This window comes from Bos indicus, chromosome 28 (assembly GCF_029378745.1).
Source record: "Bos indicus isolate NIAB-ARS_2022 breed Sahiwal x Tharparkar chromosome 28, NIAB-ARS_B.indTharparkar_mat_pri_1.0, whole genome shotgun sequence".
NCBI lineage: Eukaryota > Metazoa > Chordata > Mammalia > Artiodactyla > Bovidae > Bos > Bos indicus.
Genome location: NC_091787.1, coordinates 29,357,142 through 29,374,946, shown reverse-complemented (window position 1 = coordinate 29,374,946; position 17,805 = coordinate 29,357,142). Strand labels below are relative to the sequence as shown.

General features: G+C 41.0%; 3 protein-coding genes across 5 annotated transcripts in view; 2 read left to right on the top strand and 1 right to left on the bottom strand.

Moving 5' to 3' along the window:
- The first annotated feature begins 474 nt into the window (after positions 1-474).
- Positions 475-2,295, top strand: MRPS16 (mitochondrial ribosomal protein S16). Its single transcript, XM_019953781.2, has 3 exons — positions 475-645; positions 1,312-1,572; positions 2,055-2,295. The coding sequence occupies exons 1-3, from the start codon at positions 633-635 to the stop codon at positions 2,186-2,188; spliced, it is 408 nt and encodes a 135-aa protein (XP_019809340.1). The 5' UTR covers positions 475-632; the 3' UTR covers positions 2,189-2,295.
- Positions 2,296-2,437: 142 nt separating this feature from the next.
- On the top strand, positions 2,438-13,283 carry DNAJC9 (DnaJ heat shock protein family (Hsp40) member C9). Of its 2 annotated transcripts, none has more exons than XM_070781942.1 (5): positions 2,438-6,034; positions 6,204-6,344; positions 6,947-7,201; positions 9,378-9,464; positions 11,770-13,283. In XM_070781942.1, the coding sequence occupies exons 1-5, from the start codon at positions 5,855-5,857 to the stop codon at positions 11,827-11,829; spliced, it is 723 nt and encodes a 240-aa protein (XP_070638043.1). In that variant the 5' UTR covers positions 2,438-5,854; the 3' UTR covers positions 11,830-13,283. The 2 variants fall into 2 exon arrangements, with proteins under 2 accessions (XP_070638043.1, XP_019809339.2); XM_019953780.2 differs by lacking the exon at positions 11,770-13,283 and adding an exon at positions 9,822-11,152.
- Positions 8,470-17,805, bottom strand: part of FAM149B1 (family with sequence similarity 149 member B1) — a 53,563-nt gene continuing 44,227 nt past the window's right edge. The window contains exons 10-14 of one of the 2 annotated variants that reach the window (XM_019953776.2): positions 17,265-17,489; positions 15,763-15,886; positions 15,400-15,525; positions 13,581-13,659; positions 8,470-12,403 (exon numbers count right to left, since the gene is read on the bottom strand). In XM_019953776.2, coding sequence (XP_019809335.2) covers positions 12,330-12,403; positions 13,581-13,659; positions 15,400-15,525; positions 15,763-15,886; positions 17,265-17,489 — 628 coding nt within the window. In that variant the 3' untranslated portion in view covers positions 8,470-12,329. The remainder of the gene's footprint in view (positions 12,404-13,580; positions 13,660-15,399; positions 15,526-15,762; positions 15,887-17,264; positions 17,490-17,805) is intronic. The other variant, XM_019953777.2, reaches the window with a different exon arrangement.

Here is a 17,805-nt window from a genome sequence, read left to right as displayed (position 1 = left end):
ATTTGCTGGAAGGATGGATGGTGGCCTTCTCTGCTGGTCTCAAAGCGGTCTCAAAGAATCTGCCGCAATACGTAAGACCCGGGTTTGAATCCTGGGTCAGGAAGATCCCCTTGAGGAAGGAATGGCAACCCACTCCAGAATTCTTGCCTGGGAAATCCCATGGACCCAGGAGCCTGGTGGGCTACGATGCATAGGGTCGCAAAGAGTCGGACACGGCTGAGTGATTAACACTTTCACTTCACTCCTTTCCGGGATTCTCCCAGTATTCCTCCCTCGGGCAGAGACCCACAGAGCAGTGAGGGCCGGAGATCCCACCGGGCTCGGCTCGCAGAGCATTCCCAAGTTGTACCGCTCCTTCTTCGTGGCAGTTAAGACACCTTAAGGCTCTCCGTGTTGTGTTACGGAAGTGCAGGGACGGGACCGGAAGAGGCGGGGCGAGTGGACAATTCCGCCTCCGGTACCAAGGTGCCTGGGCTGGAGTGGCGGAGAGTTGAAGTCCGCGGTTCTTCAGCGTTGAGCCTTCTGGTGGGTTGTCCGCGCAGCCGGAGGCCGTAGAGCGGATTCGCTCCGGCTCCGGGAAGCTCCGAGGCGTCGCAACTGGCGCACAGGCCCCGGGGCCCGCCGGCTGCGCCATGGTCCAGCTCAGTGAGTGCTGGGGGCCTTGGGAGACCTTCCGGGCGGTCGTGGGGATAAGAGGGCGTGTGGACTGACTGGAGCTGCGCTCTCCTAGACGAGCTAGAGACAGTCCGTACCTGAAACTGCACACGTTTGATTCTGCCTTCAGTGGTTTTCTTGTTCGCTTTTAAAGTTTTCGCTGAACTCCTATGAGATAAATGGCGTTCATTTTATAGATGAGGCAGCTGGGCTTCAGCTTGTTCCAGAGACAGTAAATAGCAGGCCTGTGTTGAGTGCGTTGGGTATAGCTGGAGTGTTTAAGAGGAGTTTCACAAAGAAAGGGTTTCTGAGGCAGACTGACAAGAATTGGTTGAAAGGAAGGACATTTTGGGCTTCCCTGGTGGCTCAGAGGTAAAGAATCTGCCTGCAGTGCAGGAGACCCGGGTTCGATTTCTAGATCAGGAAGATACCCTGGTGGAGGGCACAGGCAACCCACTCCAATAGTCTGCCTAGAGAATCCCATGGACAGAGGAGCCTGGCTGGCTGCAGTCCATAGGGTCGTACAGAGTTGGACACGACTAAAGCGACTAAGCAGCAGCAGTAAGGACATTTCAGTGGATGAAGGGGGTTGTCTCATTTCATTTTCTGCGTTTTGTGCACTCGATTCTTGTGTCTTAACCACTTATTTGTCTACAGCTACTGTCCTTTGCAAGGCCTACCGTGGAGGCCACTTAACCATCCGCCTTGCGCTCGGTGGCTGTACCAACAGGCCTTTCTACCGCATCGTGGCTGCTCACAACAAATGTCCCAGGGATGGCCGTTTCGTAGAGCAGCTGGGCTCCTATGATCCAATGCCCAACAGTCATGGAGAGAAACTCGTTGCTCTCAACCTGGACCGGATCCGGCATTGGATTGGCTGTGGAGCCCACCTCTCAAAGCCTGTGGAAAAGCTTCTGGGTAACTCAGCTAAGCTTACCTCTTTGAGGGGATTTTAAATTGAAGTCATTTCCAAGATGATGAGAATTAAGAATGATTTTCACTATCTCCAGGCTAATCAGGACTGGAGGGAGAACTGAAATTGATCTAGTTGCCCGTTGAAATCTGGAGATTGCTTTTGTAGAGACTTCATGAGACCTTTTGGATGACTGAGATTTTATGCTAAAAAAAATGGGAATGGTGTGTCTTGCATGACTGTCAGTTGATCATTTTTTCAAGTAAGGAAAATAGTGTTAAGAAGTAGACAACATCCATTGTGACCTTGCAGTAAATGGAAGGAAGGGAGCTGGGGGAAGAGGTAAAAACATTTTGGCAAGTAAGGAATTTGTTTTGAATCTTTGTCTTGGATCAAATCTCTGCTAGACTTCAGGTAAGTGAAACTAAGTTCCCAGGTAAACATTAGTTTGTATTGTTATAATGAATGAAAATCCTGTTACTTTTAGGTCTTTCTGGCTTTTTCCCTCTGCACCCGATGGTGATCACAAATGCTGAGAGGCTGCGACGGAAACGGGCACAAGAAGTCCTCTTAGCGGCTCAGAAAACAGATACAGAGGCTACAGAAACAAAAGAGAACTGACTTCAGTGAACATAGCAGTGGAAACAAACTTGAAGTCCTCTTAAAATATTTGTGCAGAACACTTAGTTTTATTATTTAGAGGTCAATAAATGGAATTTTTTAAGTCATCCATGATCATCTGGCCTGATCTGAACAGAGCCCTGGGAGAAGTTTGTTCTTGATCGACATAAAGCTGGGTATAGATACTAATTAATTCTTCCAGCCTTCTTGAGGGGAAAGACAGTGGCTGTGGGGGAGGTTGGACTCTAGGTCCCCTGGGCAACTTTATAGCCTACTACCTTCCAAGATTTCCCTGTTTCAAAGTCCCCAACCAGCATGTCTGTGTCCTTTCCAAGTATTTCCTTCTTTAATCATTTATGGTCATCCCACCAACTCAAGAATACAATTACTTCACTTACTGTTTTTGTAATTGCAGATTTACATTGTCTTGTCAACACACAATTTCAAATTTACAAAGGTAGTTTGTTACATGCTTTTAGGCTCTAATAATCTACTTTTTAAAGAAAGAATAACTGGAAGAAAGTAAAGTACCTATGTACAACTTCCATGCAAGGTTATTGGTGAGAATTATAAGGTATCATGAAATTAGGTAGGATTGTCTCCAGTTTATCAGTGGGGAAGCTGAGGTTCAGAAGTAGAAACTCGGTCAAGGCCACACAGTTTTAGTATTGGGCAGAACAGAGTCAGACCCCAGTGTTCCTACCTGGAGAGCCCTTTCCAACATGTTATGTCTGTAGTGGGGGTAGTGAGTAAAGATAAAGGGCTTTTCAAAAGTCCACTTTAAAAGTCAATGACAAAATTAGGTTGAGGTATCATGGTTAATATAAATGACTGGTTGTGTCTCCCAAAAGCCTGTTATCTGTTCCACCATAACTGTAGCAGGGTTAGATGGCTTTAGTCGTCACACTGAATAATATAAATTTCATAATCTGGTGTAAAACTAAAATATGGGAGATTTATAGAGGAGATTCTAAAGCCCTATTGTTGTACCAACCTATTCTCAGTTTTGTATTCTGAGAATAATTGCCAGCCACCTCAAACTCAGGTCATCAAGGCTCTCTGAGTTGTCACTGGATGGCCTCCACTTGCTTTGGGGAGGATTTAAAGGCAGGACAGGCAGAGAGCAACTGACTTTATGGGAGTTTGATCTTGAAGGTAGGAAAAAGAAATGCTTTGAAAACCATTTCAAAGTTTAAAGGAGAACAGTCTACCCTGGAGAGTTTGAAGTCTTTGGAGAAACCTTAACTGGTAGAGTAGAGGAGAATGTTGGAGAAGGCAATGGCACCCCACTCCAGTACTCTTGCCTGGGAAGTCCCATGGACGGAGGAGCCTGATAGGCTGCAGTCCATGGGGTCACAAAGAGTCGGACACGACTGAGCGACTTCACTTTCACTTTTCACTTTCATGCATTGGAGAAGGAAATGGCAACCCACTCCAGTGTTCTTGCCTGGAGAATCCCACGGACGGGGGAGCCTAGTGGGCTGCCCTCTATGGGGTCGCACAGAGTCAGACACGACTGAAGGGACTTAGCAGCAGCAGCAGCAGCAGAGGAAAATGTAATTCTGGAAAGTATTGACCAATGAAGGGAACTGATGTGAAATAGGTATTATTTTGAGCTGATGAATTTCTGCTAATTCGCGTATTCACTTTGTGCCCTGGTCTGTCTTGTCTTTAAGACACACATATGGAAACTTCTGTGTAAGCTCATCCTCTCCCTGATTTCCGAAGTTTCCTCTATTCCTCTTGCTTTGGATTTCCAGGCCCAGATTTTTCACCAATTCTTGGATGATTGCATCTGTCTGTCTTGCCACCATCTCAAATCCAACAAGCTCAAACCCACGTCTGCACTTTAGAAAGCCTTTGTTGCTAAAGCTTGTATTTTTATCAAGATGGGGGTTTGGATCATGTTATCTCCACCAAAGTGGAAGGTGATTCAGGAACTGGAAGGTGAATGGAAATGATTCTGTAATAAATGTCAAATCTAGAACTATCAATTAGAGAATTTTTAGAAGACTGGTATTTTGTGCTTTTTGTTTAATGTAGGTTTTTACAATTGCAGGGCTCAAGGGAAAGTCCCTGCCTAGCAGTCCCAACTTGTTGTTCAGTCACTCAGTCGTGTCCAACTCTTGACGACCTCATGGACTGTAGCATGCCTATTCTTCACTCTCTCCCAGAGTTTGCTCAAACTCATGTCTATTGAGTCAATGATGCCATCCAACCATCTCATCCTGTTGTCCCCTTCTCTTCATGCCCTCCGTCTTTCTCAGCATTGGGGTCTTTTCCAATTAGTCGGCTCTTCACATCAGGTGGTCAAATAATTGGTGCTTCAGCATCAGTCTTTCCAATGAATTTTCAGGGTTAATTTCCTTTAGGATTGACTGGTTTGATCACTGTGCTGTCCAAGGGACTCTGGAATCTTCTCCAGCACTACAGTTTGAAAGTATCAATTCTTCAGCACTTAGCTTTTTTAATACTGTCTAGGTTTGTCATAGCTTTTCTTCCAAGGAGCAAGCGTCTTTTAGTTGTATGGCTACAGTCACCATCTGCAGTGATTTTGGAGCCAAAGAAAAAGTCAGTCACTGTTTCTGTTTTTTCCCTATTTGCCATGAAGTGATGGGCCTGGATGTCATATCTTGGTTTTTTGAACATTGAGTTTTAAGCCAGCTTTTTCACTCTTTCACCCTCATCAAGAGACTCTTTAGTTCTTCACCTTCTGCTATTAGGGTGTTGTTATCTACATATCTGAGGTTTTCGGTATTTCTCTCTGCAATCCTGATTCCAGCTTGTGATACATCCAGCCCAGCATTTCGCATGATTTACTCTGCATGTAAGTTAAATAAGAAGGGTGACAATTTACAGTCTTGACTGACTCCTTTCCCAATTTGGAACCAGCCCATTGTTCCACGTCTGGTTCTAACTATTGCTTCTTGTAGTAGTGTAGTTAATCGCTCAGTTGTGTCTGACTCGGCCACCCCATGGACTGTAGCCTGCCAGGCCCCTCTGTTCAGTCCATGGAATTCTCCAAGCAGGAATACAGGAGTGGGTTGCCATTCCTGTCTCCAGTGGATCTTCTCCACTGGGGTATCGAACCCAGGTCTCCATTGCAGGCCGATTCTTCACCGTCTGAGCTACAGGGAAGCCCATACAGGTTTCTCAGGAGGCAGGTAAGGTTGTCTGGTATTCCCATCTCTTTTAAGAATTTTCCACAATCTGTTGTGATCCCCAAATTTAAACCAAATGAGATTGCCAAATGCTGATGTTTCGCTGTTTTTTACTGGGAAAAAAGGCAAAAAGAAAGCAGCGCTAGGTTCAACCTAATATGAACCTTTACACTGTTGCATAAACTGAGCTGGGACATTGGGGAAAAGGTAGGGATGAGGTTTTCAGAGTAAGGGGAGGACGTCCGGAGCTCAGAGAACTTGTGGAAGGAGATTGCGGTGATGGGAGACTCACCGCCTCAATCCTGACAGTCCCGTTTGGCCACGCCCCCATCCCTCAACGGCCGTAAAGTGCGGCGGCGTGACCCCGCCTCTTCCGGCGCCTCTTGTGACGCTAGCGCCTCGGGCTTTTTGCGCGGGAAAAGGTAGGCGCTCTTGAGCTGTACTTAGTGTGGCTGGGTCAGGTGTTTTCGCTGAGCCCGCCGCCCCCTTCGCACCGCTGCCGACCATGGGGCTTCTGGAACTGTGCGAAGAACTATTCGGCACCGCCGACCTTTACCAAGTATTGGGCGTGCGGCGCGAGGCCTCAGACGGCGAGATCCGACGCGGCTATCACAAGGTGTCCCTGCAGGTGCACCCGGATCGGGTGGGCGAGGGCGACAAAGAAGACGCCACCCGCCGCTTCCAGGTGCGCTAGACTCTATCCACGGCCGCCCGGGCTTCCCTCCGTCTTATGACCGCCCTGCCTCTCGGGGTAGAGTGAGCCGAGCCCGGCCTGGCGTTTTCTAATCTTTATTTCTCGCGGCGCGGTTTCAGTGAGAGGCGGAAGGGTGATTTTAGTGTACTCTTTCCCGCAGATCCTTGGAAAGGTCTACTCCGTTCTGAGTGACAAAGAACAGAGAACATTATACGATGAACAGGGAACAGTGGACGAGGATTCTGATGTGCTCAGCCAAGACCGGGACTGGGAGGCCTATTGGAGATTACTCTTTAAAAAGGTAAAGAACTCTGGGGATTTTCTTACGACCGTTCCCATTTCTCATTCAATAAACCTTTATTGAATGCCTCTAAGACCTTGCGTTTTGTGTTGTTAAGAATGAGGATTTTTTATTTGGTCTCTAAATATTAGAGAGACCCACTTCTTTGAAGAAGGGCAAATTTAAGCGTTCTGTTGAACCATGTATATATGTGTGTTATAACACATGCACGTACATACATAGATGCACACACTTACTGAAATGGGCCTTTAACTCTTGGTGTAGAGTGTAGTGAAAGGGAGACATTACATTTTTTTATAATATATGCTTTATTTTACAAAGCCAGGTGTAAGCCCCAAGTATTTTTCTGGGTCTCTTCTCACCTTTGGAAACTTCACTTAAATTTTCTGGTGTGTAGCTTAGCAATTCTGAAAATTGGACTAGGGAGAACTCTAGAAAATCTTTAGCATAGAAAATTTGCTTCCTTGCAACAATTTCAACTCAAGCAGCTGTTGTATTTGGGGAGAAATATTTTGACACCTGAGTTAACTTTTTTCTTGTATTCCGATTATTTAAAATTAACTTTGAATCAAAGTTACAGCATGTGTCTCTCATTTGTTCAGATATCTCTGGAAGACATTCAGGCTTTTGAGAAGACATACAAAGGTTCTGAAGAAGAGCTGACTGATATTAAACAGGCCTATCTGGACTTCAAGGGTGACATGGATCAGATTATGGAGTCTGTGCTGTGTGTGCAATACACAGAAGAACCCAGGATAAGGCACATTATTCAACAAGCCATTGATGCTGGAGAGGTCCCATCCTATAATGCCTTTGTCAAAGAATCGAAGCAGAAGATGAATGCAAGGAAAAGGAGGGTAAGATTTTGAATGCCATATATCTTGACTACTTCCCAAAAGAATTTGAGGATATATATAACAACGAAAATATATATAAGACTGCTGAAATAAAGATAAGGCTTAACTTCTTTTCTGGTTGCCATCTAACTTAATGAGCTCACTAAGAGAAACTTTTTTCCCCTACTCTGTTGTGCTCAAAAGGATTTTACTGCGTGGATTAGATAATCAGTATCATTTGAAAGTAGCACTGAAATATTCTTCATATGGGCCAATTTTTTTAACCTTGCTGAGGCATTCTAAGGCAGTAAAGTAACAGAATCCAGATACCTAGGCTCCACATTCTCACTTGGTTAAGGGGTGAGAAGGTGACAGAGACTGTAGGACTATGTCTTATTAATTCAAACTCCTGTATTCTTGCCCAGTTTTGATGGCAACCCATTCCAGTACTTTTGCCTGGAAAATCCCATGGAGGAGCCTGGTAGGCTCGTCCATGGCGTCGCAAAGAGTCGGAGATGACTGAGTGACTTAACTCACTTCGATTCTTGAGTTGGACCCAGAATATACATTAAAAAAACAAAAAAAAATGGGGAGATGGGGTGAGTGAAAAAAAAAAAAACAACCAAAAACCAGTTTATTTTGATAATGATGTATTTCCAAACACCCTTTGAGGTACAATTTTGTAGAGTATCAAGGATTGTGGTTTGTGTGTCCTTTTCACCCATATTAAACTGGGGAGTTGGTAAGGGGAAGGACGATGGCAAGGGAAAGGAGCTTAAGGACATCTGGGGTTCAGGAGGGAGCAGATTCAAGGTAACAAATACCTGTGCCTCTGGTCTTTAGGGGAAGACCGGACTGGTATTAAAGTCACTCTTGCCTCAGCCTGGCTTTCATAATGGGAACTCTAGGGAGAGCAGATAGTGTAAGACTGTAGCTTTTTGGTGGGTACTTTATTTGTATGGCTGAATTGGAGGTGGAGTTAGGTCTGTGGCTTTTATGTAAAAAGATGCAGGAAAAACCTGACAAGTGTGTTGAGAGAAGTGGAATGTGTATCAAGATCATCACTTTGGCTTATAGGCTACATCTGTCTAGATTTCAAGCTGACAGTTTAAGTTGGCAACTTTTTTTAGGTGAAACTGAGCACAGCTGTGTTCAGTAATAGCCTATTAGCTTGAGAAACTTCCCTAGAGTTTGGGGGGTGGAGTGGGGAATGGAATAGTTTTGACAAAGAGTTCTGCAAACTTAGAGAAAAAATAGTATTAAAAAAAAATTGATTTCAAGGACTGAAGTAGGCAGAGGAAACTCTTTTATTAGAGTAACAAGGTCCTAACATATCATCATTCTCAGTATTAATAGTATTCATTGCTGTTGAGAAAATTCTCTGGGGACTGGGGCCTCTCATAGTCTTAGGTGTTGCCCTGGAGAATGAACTTACTAACCTTTCCCAAGGTATTCTTGTAGTAGTTTGGAATCAGTGCCCTAGTAAAATTTGGCAAGAGGAGGTGGGTTTGAAATCTGGTAAAGAAACGTTAAAACGGAATTTGTTAGAGTTTATCCTAACTACTTAGGGGAAATTTTAAACCAGGGTTGCACTCTTGGCTACCACAAGTCACATGTAGTAAATTTGGTTTCCAGAGGAGGAATCTGAGGTGCCTGTGTCCTGGCAACGTTTGAGGGCATCCTTGGTTAAGTGACCTTTCTTAGCTCTTCTAGCATTTTGTTTTCCTTACTGTCCCCCTATGGTTTATGGAACCAAATGACCTGCTGCTGCTGCTAAGTCGCCTCAGTCATGTCTGACTCTGTGCGACCCCATAGAGGGCAGCCCACTAGGCTCCTCCGTCCCTGGGATTCTCCAGCCAAGAATACTGGAGTGGGTTGGCTGCCATTTCCTTCTCCAATGCAAGAAAGTGAAAAGTGAAAGTGAAGTCGCTCAGTCGTGCCGACTCTTAGTGACCCCCATGGACTGCAGCCTACCAGGTTCCTCCATCCATGGGATTTTCCAGGCGAGAGTACTGGAGTGGGGTGCCATTGCCTTCTCCGACTAATTGGAAAAAGAGGATCTACTGCTTGATTTTATCCTTTTAATTTATATAATCCTCAAATTGAAATGGTCTTAACAGATTTACTTTTGGGAAAGAGGGTGTATTTTTAGTATTTGCTAGGTTGGCATTGTATCTCACACGAGTTTCTGTTTTAGGCTCAGGAAGAGGCTAAAGAAGCAGAAATGAGCAGGAAGGAGTTGGGGCTTGATGAAGGAGTGGATAACTTGAAAGTAGCCATTCAGGTAAACTGTCAGGTTGTCTGTGAAGCTTACCGCCATTTCTTCCAATTTCTGCTTCTTACTGCTAATATTTCTTTGGAGTTTATATAGTATTGTAGGCATTTTGTTTTCATCTTTTAAGACATTCAGGTACCATACAGTCATCCTTTTAAAATGTACAATTCAGTGGTATAATTCAGTGGTTTTTTAGTATATTATTGATCAGGTTTTACAATCATCAGCACTATCTAATTCCAGAACATCTTCATCACTCTAAACACTAGCAGTCACTCCCTATTCTCCCTTTCAGCAACTGCTGAATACTTTATTTCTGTGGACAGTCTTGAGTTTTGAAAGCTTGTGTTTTAACTTCTTAAACAGAGCAGACAAAAGGATCGGCAAAAGGAAATGGACAATTTTCTGGCTCAGATGGAAGCAAAGTACTGCAAACCTTCCAAACGAGGAGGGAAAAAAACGACTCTCAAGAAAGAAAAGAAATAATGGAATATTCTCTTCAAAAGTCCATAGGTGTTAACTGATGCCTTTGTAGGCAAGGTACAGTCAAGATTTGAAGACAGAAGTCAACTCAACTCTTGAGAAAAGTTGTCTTTCAAGCCTAAATTATTTGGATCAACTATCTAAACCAAGTAGACTCTCTCAGCCTGGTCTTAGTTTATCCTAGAAATAGGCTGACATTCTGTGAGGTCCTCCTCTGAAGGCATTGGTGGTGATCACCGAGGGAGCGGGAGGGGAATGCTTCCCGAGAGCACTCTTCTGTGTGTCTCCTGTATGAGGAACTCTCTAGCATGCAGATCTGTCCCTACCACTTTTAGCAGTTGTTATTTTGCCACGTAGGAGTGAGCTTCAGGGTATTCAGTGGTGTGTGTTTTTTAGGACATGTGCTCTACCTAGCCTTCGACACTTGCTGGGCATCTGTTTTCCAAATACTTGCCAGTTTGCTTTCACTCTTAATGTTCTTGCCTAGGTCCTCTCTTTTTTTTTTCCTCCTCAACCAAGTTTGGCACTCTTTGCTTGAGGTGTATAGGAGAAACAGGTGTTCAGATTACTTCAAGCACTTTTGTAAGAATTGTACAAGATGAAATAATCAAGTGAAAGATGACTGTTAAGTTCCCAGGGCTTTTTAAGTGATCCCAATATGATCATTTAAAAGATGATTTATTAAATATATGAATGGTGCCTAGGATAAAGGAGAGAAGAAAAGTAGTTCTAGCCAGCATTGTAGCAGATAGCCTGGTTTAAGTTCCATAAAGAGATGCTGTAATCCTCTGTAACTGCTGAATGTCCTTAGAGTCAGGTTACTGAGCTTGTCAGAACTTGTTTCCTCATCTATAAAAAGGTGAGGCTAAATGATTGTTAACTCTGACCTTGAAAGGCAAGCTGTCTTGATCCAGTGGTTTGTTATCATGTACTTATGGTATTGATTTGTGAGAATAGTACAGAGATTTTCATTTATATTTAGTAGAATTGGTAGGAGTTCATTAGAATATATGAAAATTTTTTAGAGACTGTTCAACTTAAAATCTCTGATTTGTAAGCTAATATATTCAATACCATATGCATAAAACAAGCCTCCTGTTACTGAGATTCATGTACATAATTTATCTGAGGTAAGCGTAAGACATGTTTTCAGTTTGTGATTACAAATAGGTTAAAAAATACTCTTAATTGTATTAAAAATACAGTTTAATGCAGGTTGTCTGCTGTATCTGTCTTCATATGATAGTATTAGAACACTTTGAAACAATAAAATTATCCCAATTGATGATCATTTGAATTTATCAACTCTGAAGATTAATAGAAGATCTAAAACCAATATGATCATCAGAATTAAAATTCAACGAAATTAAATAAGTTTAAGCCATAGTTAAAACCATTGCTGCATTCATGAGTGCACTTGGGAAAGGTCCATGTGAAAATCAGAAGAATATCAAATCAGAAAATCAGAAGAATGTCAAAGTTCTCTTCCTTTGCTCTAGTATATGTTTATACTAAACAGAACAGCAGGGTTTCAGGAATTTTAAGAAGTTGTGTCTTGCTGGCTCACTAACAGAAAGATTCTATAAATTTTTAAATTGCTTTTCTTAGACCTGCAGGAGAAAATCTAGCAAGGCAGGTGTGATATTTGGGGCAGCAGGGGTTTGAGGGGGTGGGTAGGAAATGACCACCAAAGTACTTTGAGAAGAAAACAAGTGTAACCTGATGTCAGGCAGCTGTTGTAAGGCTGAATTGTCCTACCTGGGGGAAAAAAAACATTCATTATTTATTACATGGATTACTTTATACCAGTGCTCAACATTTATGTTTTTAGTTATTCATCCCTGCCATATATATCTGCCTATGGATTTGGACATCTAAGAGAAAAATTTAGGAATCACATCTGTTTTTTAAGGAACTGTCTCCTAAAAATGACTTAAAAGTGAGTACACCTCTCCAGAAATTAACACAATAATGTTAAAATAAATTAACACAAGTAATTAAGCCAATAATAATGTTATCAAATGATTTGCTACATTTTGTGTACACGTAGTCTGATAGAATGCTGTAGTAATTGAACTGATCATTGTTAACAGACAACATGAGCAGTGATTTGGAGGAAATTATTCATTTGTTACATCTTTGGCTACAAACTTTACTGTCCAGTGAAGTGATTAACTTATGCTGAACAGAAGACAGTAACTGGAGATAGAAACAGTACCCATGTAATCTTTGGCTGATACTGTTCTCAGTCTGTTGTACCAAAATAATTCACAAAGATGGTTTCAGGTTGTCTCTTGTATACAAGGTCTGCATCATGAGATGACTGAACATTGATTTGTGAAATCTTCCCATGTGTTCCCTGCAGCCCGAAGCAAGTTCTCCTCATTCGTGCTACGGTCCCTGCCTGGTTCTAGAGATTGGTCCACTTCTGTTTTGAGATTTTGTAGATCCATGTAACTGAGGACCTGAGAGACAAAGATAACATCGTAGAGTAACATGAATAGACATTCTAGATTTGATCGTCTTGAGCTCCTATGTACAGACTTTTTTTGCTCCAGTTATTAGACTTTAAATTTGGAGACTGTGACTAAGTAGTAAAGTTTATATTTACTAAAGCAGTGAAAATCGTGTTTGCATATTTTATCATGTAAAAACAAACAAAATCTATGTAAGATGTGATGTAGTAACCTAATTTTAGAAAATAGTCACTAATTGAAAAGGAATAAAATGTGTTTCACTTAGCTAAACATTATACTAGTTACACTTGACCATCAGCATGGCCAGATGTAGTAACTGTAGCTCAGAGGCAGTAGTGCTTCCCTGAGGACTGATCCAAGAACAGAATCTGCTGACGGCATAGACTACTAAATGTTGCTGCTAGGAACCTGAACTAAGAGAATTCACTTGAACTACAGAGATGATTTCAGGCAGATTACTTTTTAACATACTTTAACATACTTGCTAATTAATCTGATTATTAACAGGAAACATTTCAACTGCCTGGTAATTCTAAATTTCACCTATAACATAAGGAAAAAATGACCCTGATGGTGAGAAGACCATTATAGGAAAAATTAAGATGTTCTTAAATTTCCTCCTATCACTCCTATGAAAATAGAAACTATAGAATATAACTTAGAAGACAAAAAAGTTAATGGGATGGAATCAGACTCCTCATGTCTTGACATTGTGAATTTCTTTTCTTACCTTGGCCTAGCAGTTTAACTAAATTGAATGAATGTGGTGGCTCTGCTCTAAGAAAACTTAGAGCAGTTTAATCCATAGCAATACAGGTTTTTGCCTACATAATAAAATCCATGCAGTGTTTGAATGTTATGAAAATGATTTATTTGGCTTAATTTGTTTATATTAAAAAAAAAAAAAAGCATTGTTTACTCTGCCAGAATGGCAAGAGGAAAATTTATATATGAGAAAACAGATCTGGAACTTCTTGGCTTTGAGCAGTTAGAGTTCTCTTATTTTTCTTTTTATTACTATATCCTATATTCCAAAATGAATTTGAGATGATTTACAAAGATGTAGGAAAACAAAATATAAAATCTGGAGGAAGAAAAAATAATAAGCATGGGAAAAAAGCAAGATCTTAACAAGACTGTAGTAAAATAAGAGCCATGACCCCACCTGTCCCCGCAGATCCCCTACCAGGTCGGGCCTGGTGAGGATACTCAGCAGCACACACACGACGATACTGCGTATCTGGCTGAAAAAGAGAGAAGATGAGTCACTGCTTACAGTGTGACTTCTTCCAGAGGATAATGTGTTAGTTGTTTTACAAGGGAAAGTCAGACAGCAATGTAATTGGCATCATCTGTCAGTCTGAGGGACAGTTGGCTGAATATACACTTAACATTCCAAGTTAAAAATCCCAAGCCAGCAGCCCACAGAATGATTGTTAACTTGTAAAAATTGCAAGTTCTGCAACTTTATTAATATGCCTTTAAGAAAATCTTAGCATTTATAAATAATCCATATGGTTTAATATTTCTAAGTACTCATAATTGGCTCTCAAGGGAATTTGAATCTGATTTCCATTGCCTGCTAACTGTTTAAAACAACAGAACAGAACGACCTCCATGCTTAAAATGTGACTCTCAATATGGGACTCAAACATTTCAAAACTGCTTTAAGGGATTTAAAGGTTTTAAGATACAACTAAAATATCCACATGCAGATACTAAAAAAAAGAGCTATCAATGCCGTTTTGCTGATACTTCTGGAATAAAAAACATCTCAGTTTCTTGTCAGCATTGGAATAAGAGATTTGAGGGTTTTTTTTTTTTTCCTCTCCTGATGAAGCCCCATGTTTTCTATCAATGGTCAGCAAACTTTTTTTTTTTTTAATAGAGGACCAGATAGTAAACATTTCAGGTTTTGTGGAACATACTGTCACTGGAACTAGGAAAGCAGCCACAGAAAGTACAAATGGTGGCTCTGCTCTAAGAAAACTTTATTTACAAAAACAGTCAGTTAAGCTGAACACCTCATGAACTAGAATAGAGGCAAGAAAAGATTCTTCCCTAGAGCCTGCAGTGGGAACGTAGCTCTGCTGATACCTTGATTTTGGACTTAACAGACTCTGGAACTGAGAGAATAGATTTACATTGTCTTAAGCCACCCAGTTTGTGGTAGTTTGTTAACGGCAGCCCTAGGAAGCAGTACAATGTCCCATTCATTTATTCTCACCACTCTTCTAATGGAGGAAAAAGATCATATGGTGCTTTAGGCTGATACAGTTTAAGGATTATGAGTTAAGATAAGTGGGTTGCAAACACCACTGTCTTGAAAACTGGTTTAGGATGTGGGTGCTTGGTTCTTGAGCCATAAGTGTGCCTCAGTCACTCTGAGCTTTCCAAGCCCTCTTGTACAAAGCAAATGCCATGGGGCTGAGCTCCTGGCTTGTAGTTTGGGGCAAGGTCAGTGCATGACCTCTAGTCTCCCAGTCAGGTTGTTTCTGATGTTTAAAAGTAAAAGGGCTAGTAAATGTACATTTAGTGGTGACAGTGTTAGCATTTCAAACACCAGTTAACAAAACTCTGAAAGTCTTAACTTGCTCATCCACCAGCCCACAACATAATCTCTTACCACTTTTTGTTTAATTCCCTCAGAGCAATGTTAAAAGAATGAAGGTAATGCTAATCTGATATGCACTGGGGTTTAACGTTTTTTTGCTTATTCTCAGAAATATCTAAATTTTAAATTCTTAGAATTTGCTATTTATATATAAGGCTTTTTACCTTATTTTTACAAGTTAAAATAATGAGTGGCAGAGAGCAGTTAGAGTTTCAACAAACATACTTAAAATGTAAAACACTATTTTTATTAGAACCTCAGCTTTTACTCTTAGAGTTGATTAAGTCACCATATAAAGCTTTAAGCCTGCCAAACTAGTTTTTTTTCCCATTTCCTCAGCTATCAGACAATAGAGGAAGTATGTCACTACCAAAAATGACTGAGTTGTATTGGGCCTGGAGAAGAAGTCAGGTAGCAGGAGCTTCTCCTGGGGCTGCTGATGGTTAGGCTCATCCACCACAGCACTTCGAGCTCGACTGGAATCGCTATGGGTTTTCTGCAGAAGGGATAAGAATTACAGAAACAGTTAATTTATAGTGGAGCTGTGCGTGTCCAGTATCAGCCCTAACAGGTATGGTAATTGCAGGCCAAGCAGCTCCAATTCCATTGTCAAATTAGAATTCAGTTTGTACTTTTGACAAAATACAGAAGTCAAGACCAGAGCACAGATCCTGCAGAATTACTGACTATGAGGTTTTATAAACATTGGAAAGGCAATAGGAAGGAGACATACCGTTTGCCTTTGTGGCCCCACCGTGCTCAAGTGTTCTGCTTCAGCTGTCCCAATAGGTGGCAGCAGATTATTTCGACTCAGTGGCAGTGGTGAGGGAGAGGAGAGCGAGTCGGCCGCCACAGGGCTGCAGATCCCACCAGCAAAAACCAAGATATGAAAGCATAAAATTATAATATAAACAAATTGGTTAGAATCAAATACACTGAACAGATGAGTTTAATATCATGCACAGAAAGCTTTAAGCTGCCTACACTTATAAATGAAGCGATCTCAAAGGATTTTGGAGAATGAAAATTTTGGGCTTTCTTCACAGTATTTTCTTATTTTTTGTTGAAACGTCATCCTGAGTGCACAGCAGAATTTGACCCTTTGTCCCACAAAGAACTGGAATAAAACAATTTTCCCTATCCTGAGTTGTATTTTTTCTGACAAATTCATAGATTTGTAATTTCGCATCTGATGAAACTCACAGTTCTGGGCCTTCTGGTTGTCCTTTCCACTAAAAATTATAATTCCCAGGTACGGATCCTAAACTTTATTTCCTTCCAAAGGATTTGGAGCAGTTACAATATTACTCATGCCCAAGACAGTAATTAAAGCTGAACGATACTTTTCATATCCCAGAACAAAACAAAGCAACTTATTTTTCCACTTCGGGAAAAAAAGCATTGTCAGAGGGATGAGAGATTAATTTTACATCAAAACCACTCATACCCAAGTGAATGTATAGCTCTATTGGTATAGATCATATACCAATAAAGTCAAAATTAAGAAATGTTGGGAGAGAAGTATAGTGACATATGCTTCATTCAGAGGCTGAATTCAAAACGCTGAATTCAGTTATGGTGTTATTAATTCCTACCCTTGATCATAGTCTTAGAAATCAACCCTCGTAACATGTTTTTTAAATTAACAACTAATGGAAGGATTTTATTTTAAAAACTTGGAGTCTTTTGCACAATGAGGTGGGAAAAGGGAAGAGGACATGTTTACTTTTATTTCCTAAGATGTGCCAAGGGACATTTTTTCCCTGGTGTACAGGCAACTACTTATCTGAGATTTACAAAGTTTTCATTGTCAGTGAAATAAGTAAATCCTATTGGTATGGAAAAATATTAAAGGAGATTTAATCATCATTTGGGGGAAGAATTTTATGAGCATGTTCCCACTAAGGAAAATGTTTTAATAAAAATATATATAGAATGTCTTCTATTCCTTTGATGAGTTCTGTTGGAATATTCTAGCCAACATTTTATTTGTGGAAATATGTTTAGCTAAATCAGAAGGAAGATAAGTATAATCAGAAGATAAGTATATATTTTATTCAAATATAACTCCATTTTCTTCTGTATTAGATTTAAACCAGTGTACAACTCATCATAAGAATATGTAGTGATTACTGCCTAGGCATATATTTCAATCTTATCTTTAAATTCATTCTATATGTAAAATTCTTCATTAGTTTTACCACAGATTCCAGAAATTCTGCTTTTGAAACCTACACTCGGGATCCTCTGCGTATTTCGTCCATAAGTCTTGGTGTTCCAGCGCGTGAATGGCTTGTGCTGATGGGATGAAGGGTACGTGGTGGGGGGTTGCGTCTCCTGGTGGACTGCACTGTATATGACAGAAATGATGTACTAAGCTTCAGGGCTCGATTTGGCCAATTTCGAGTTGAAAAGATGGTACTGGACCCAGGTCTCATAAGTAGCTTGTCATCAAGATCTCTAGTGGCCAAATATCAGAAACCCACAGTGAGATCAAGACTGCTCTGTACAGGGAGACAGAACTCAAAGGGTAAAAAGCCTTAAACTTTCAAGTACATTCAAGGGAGAGAAAGGCAAAAAGAGAAAACAATCAATAAATAACCTAGTTTTAGATGTCATATAATCTATCTCAGGAATGAGAATGTGTACCTGAAAGAAGGACATCATTTCAGTCTTACACATGATTTACTAGAATGGAGACTTGGGAAAGCAAGTACTTTATTCACCTGCCATCAGAGTCACTTCTTCAGTTACTGGTAAAGGCTAACCTGCAGTG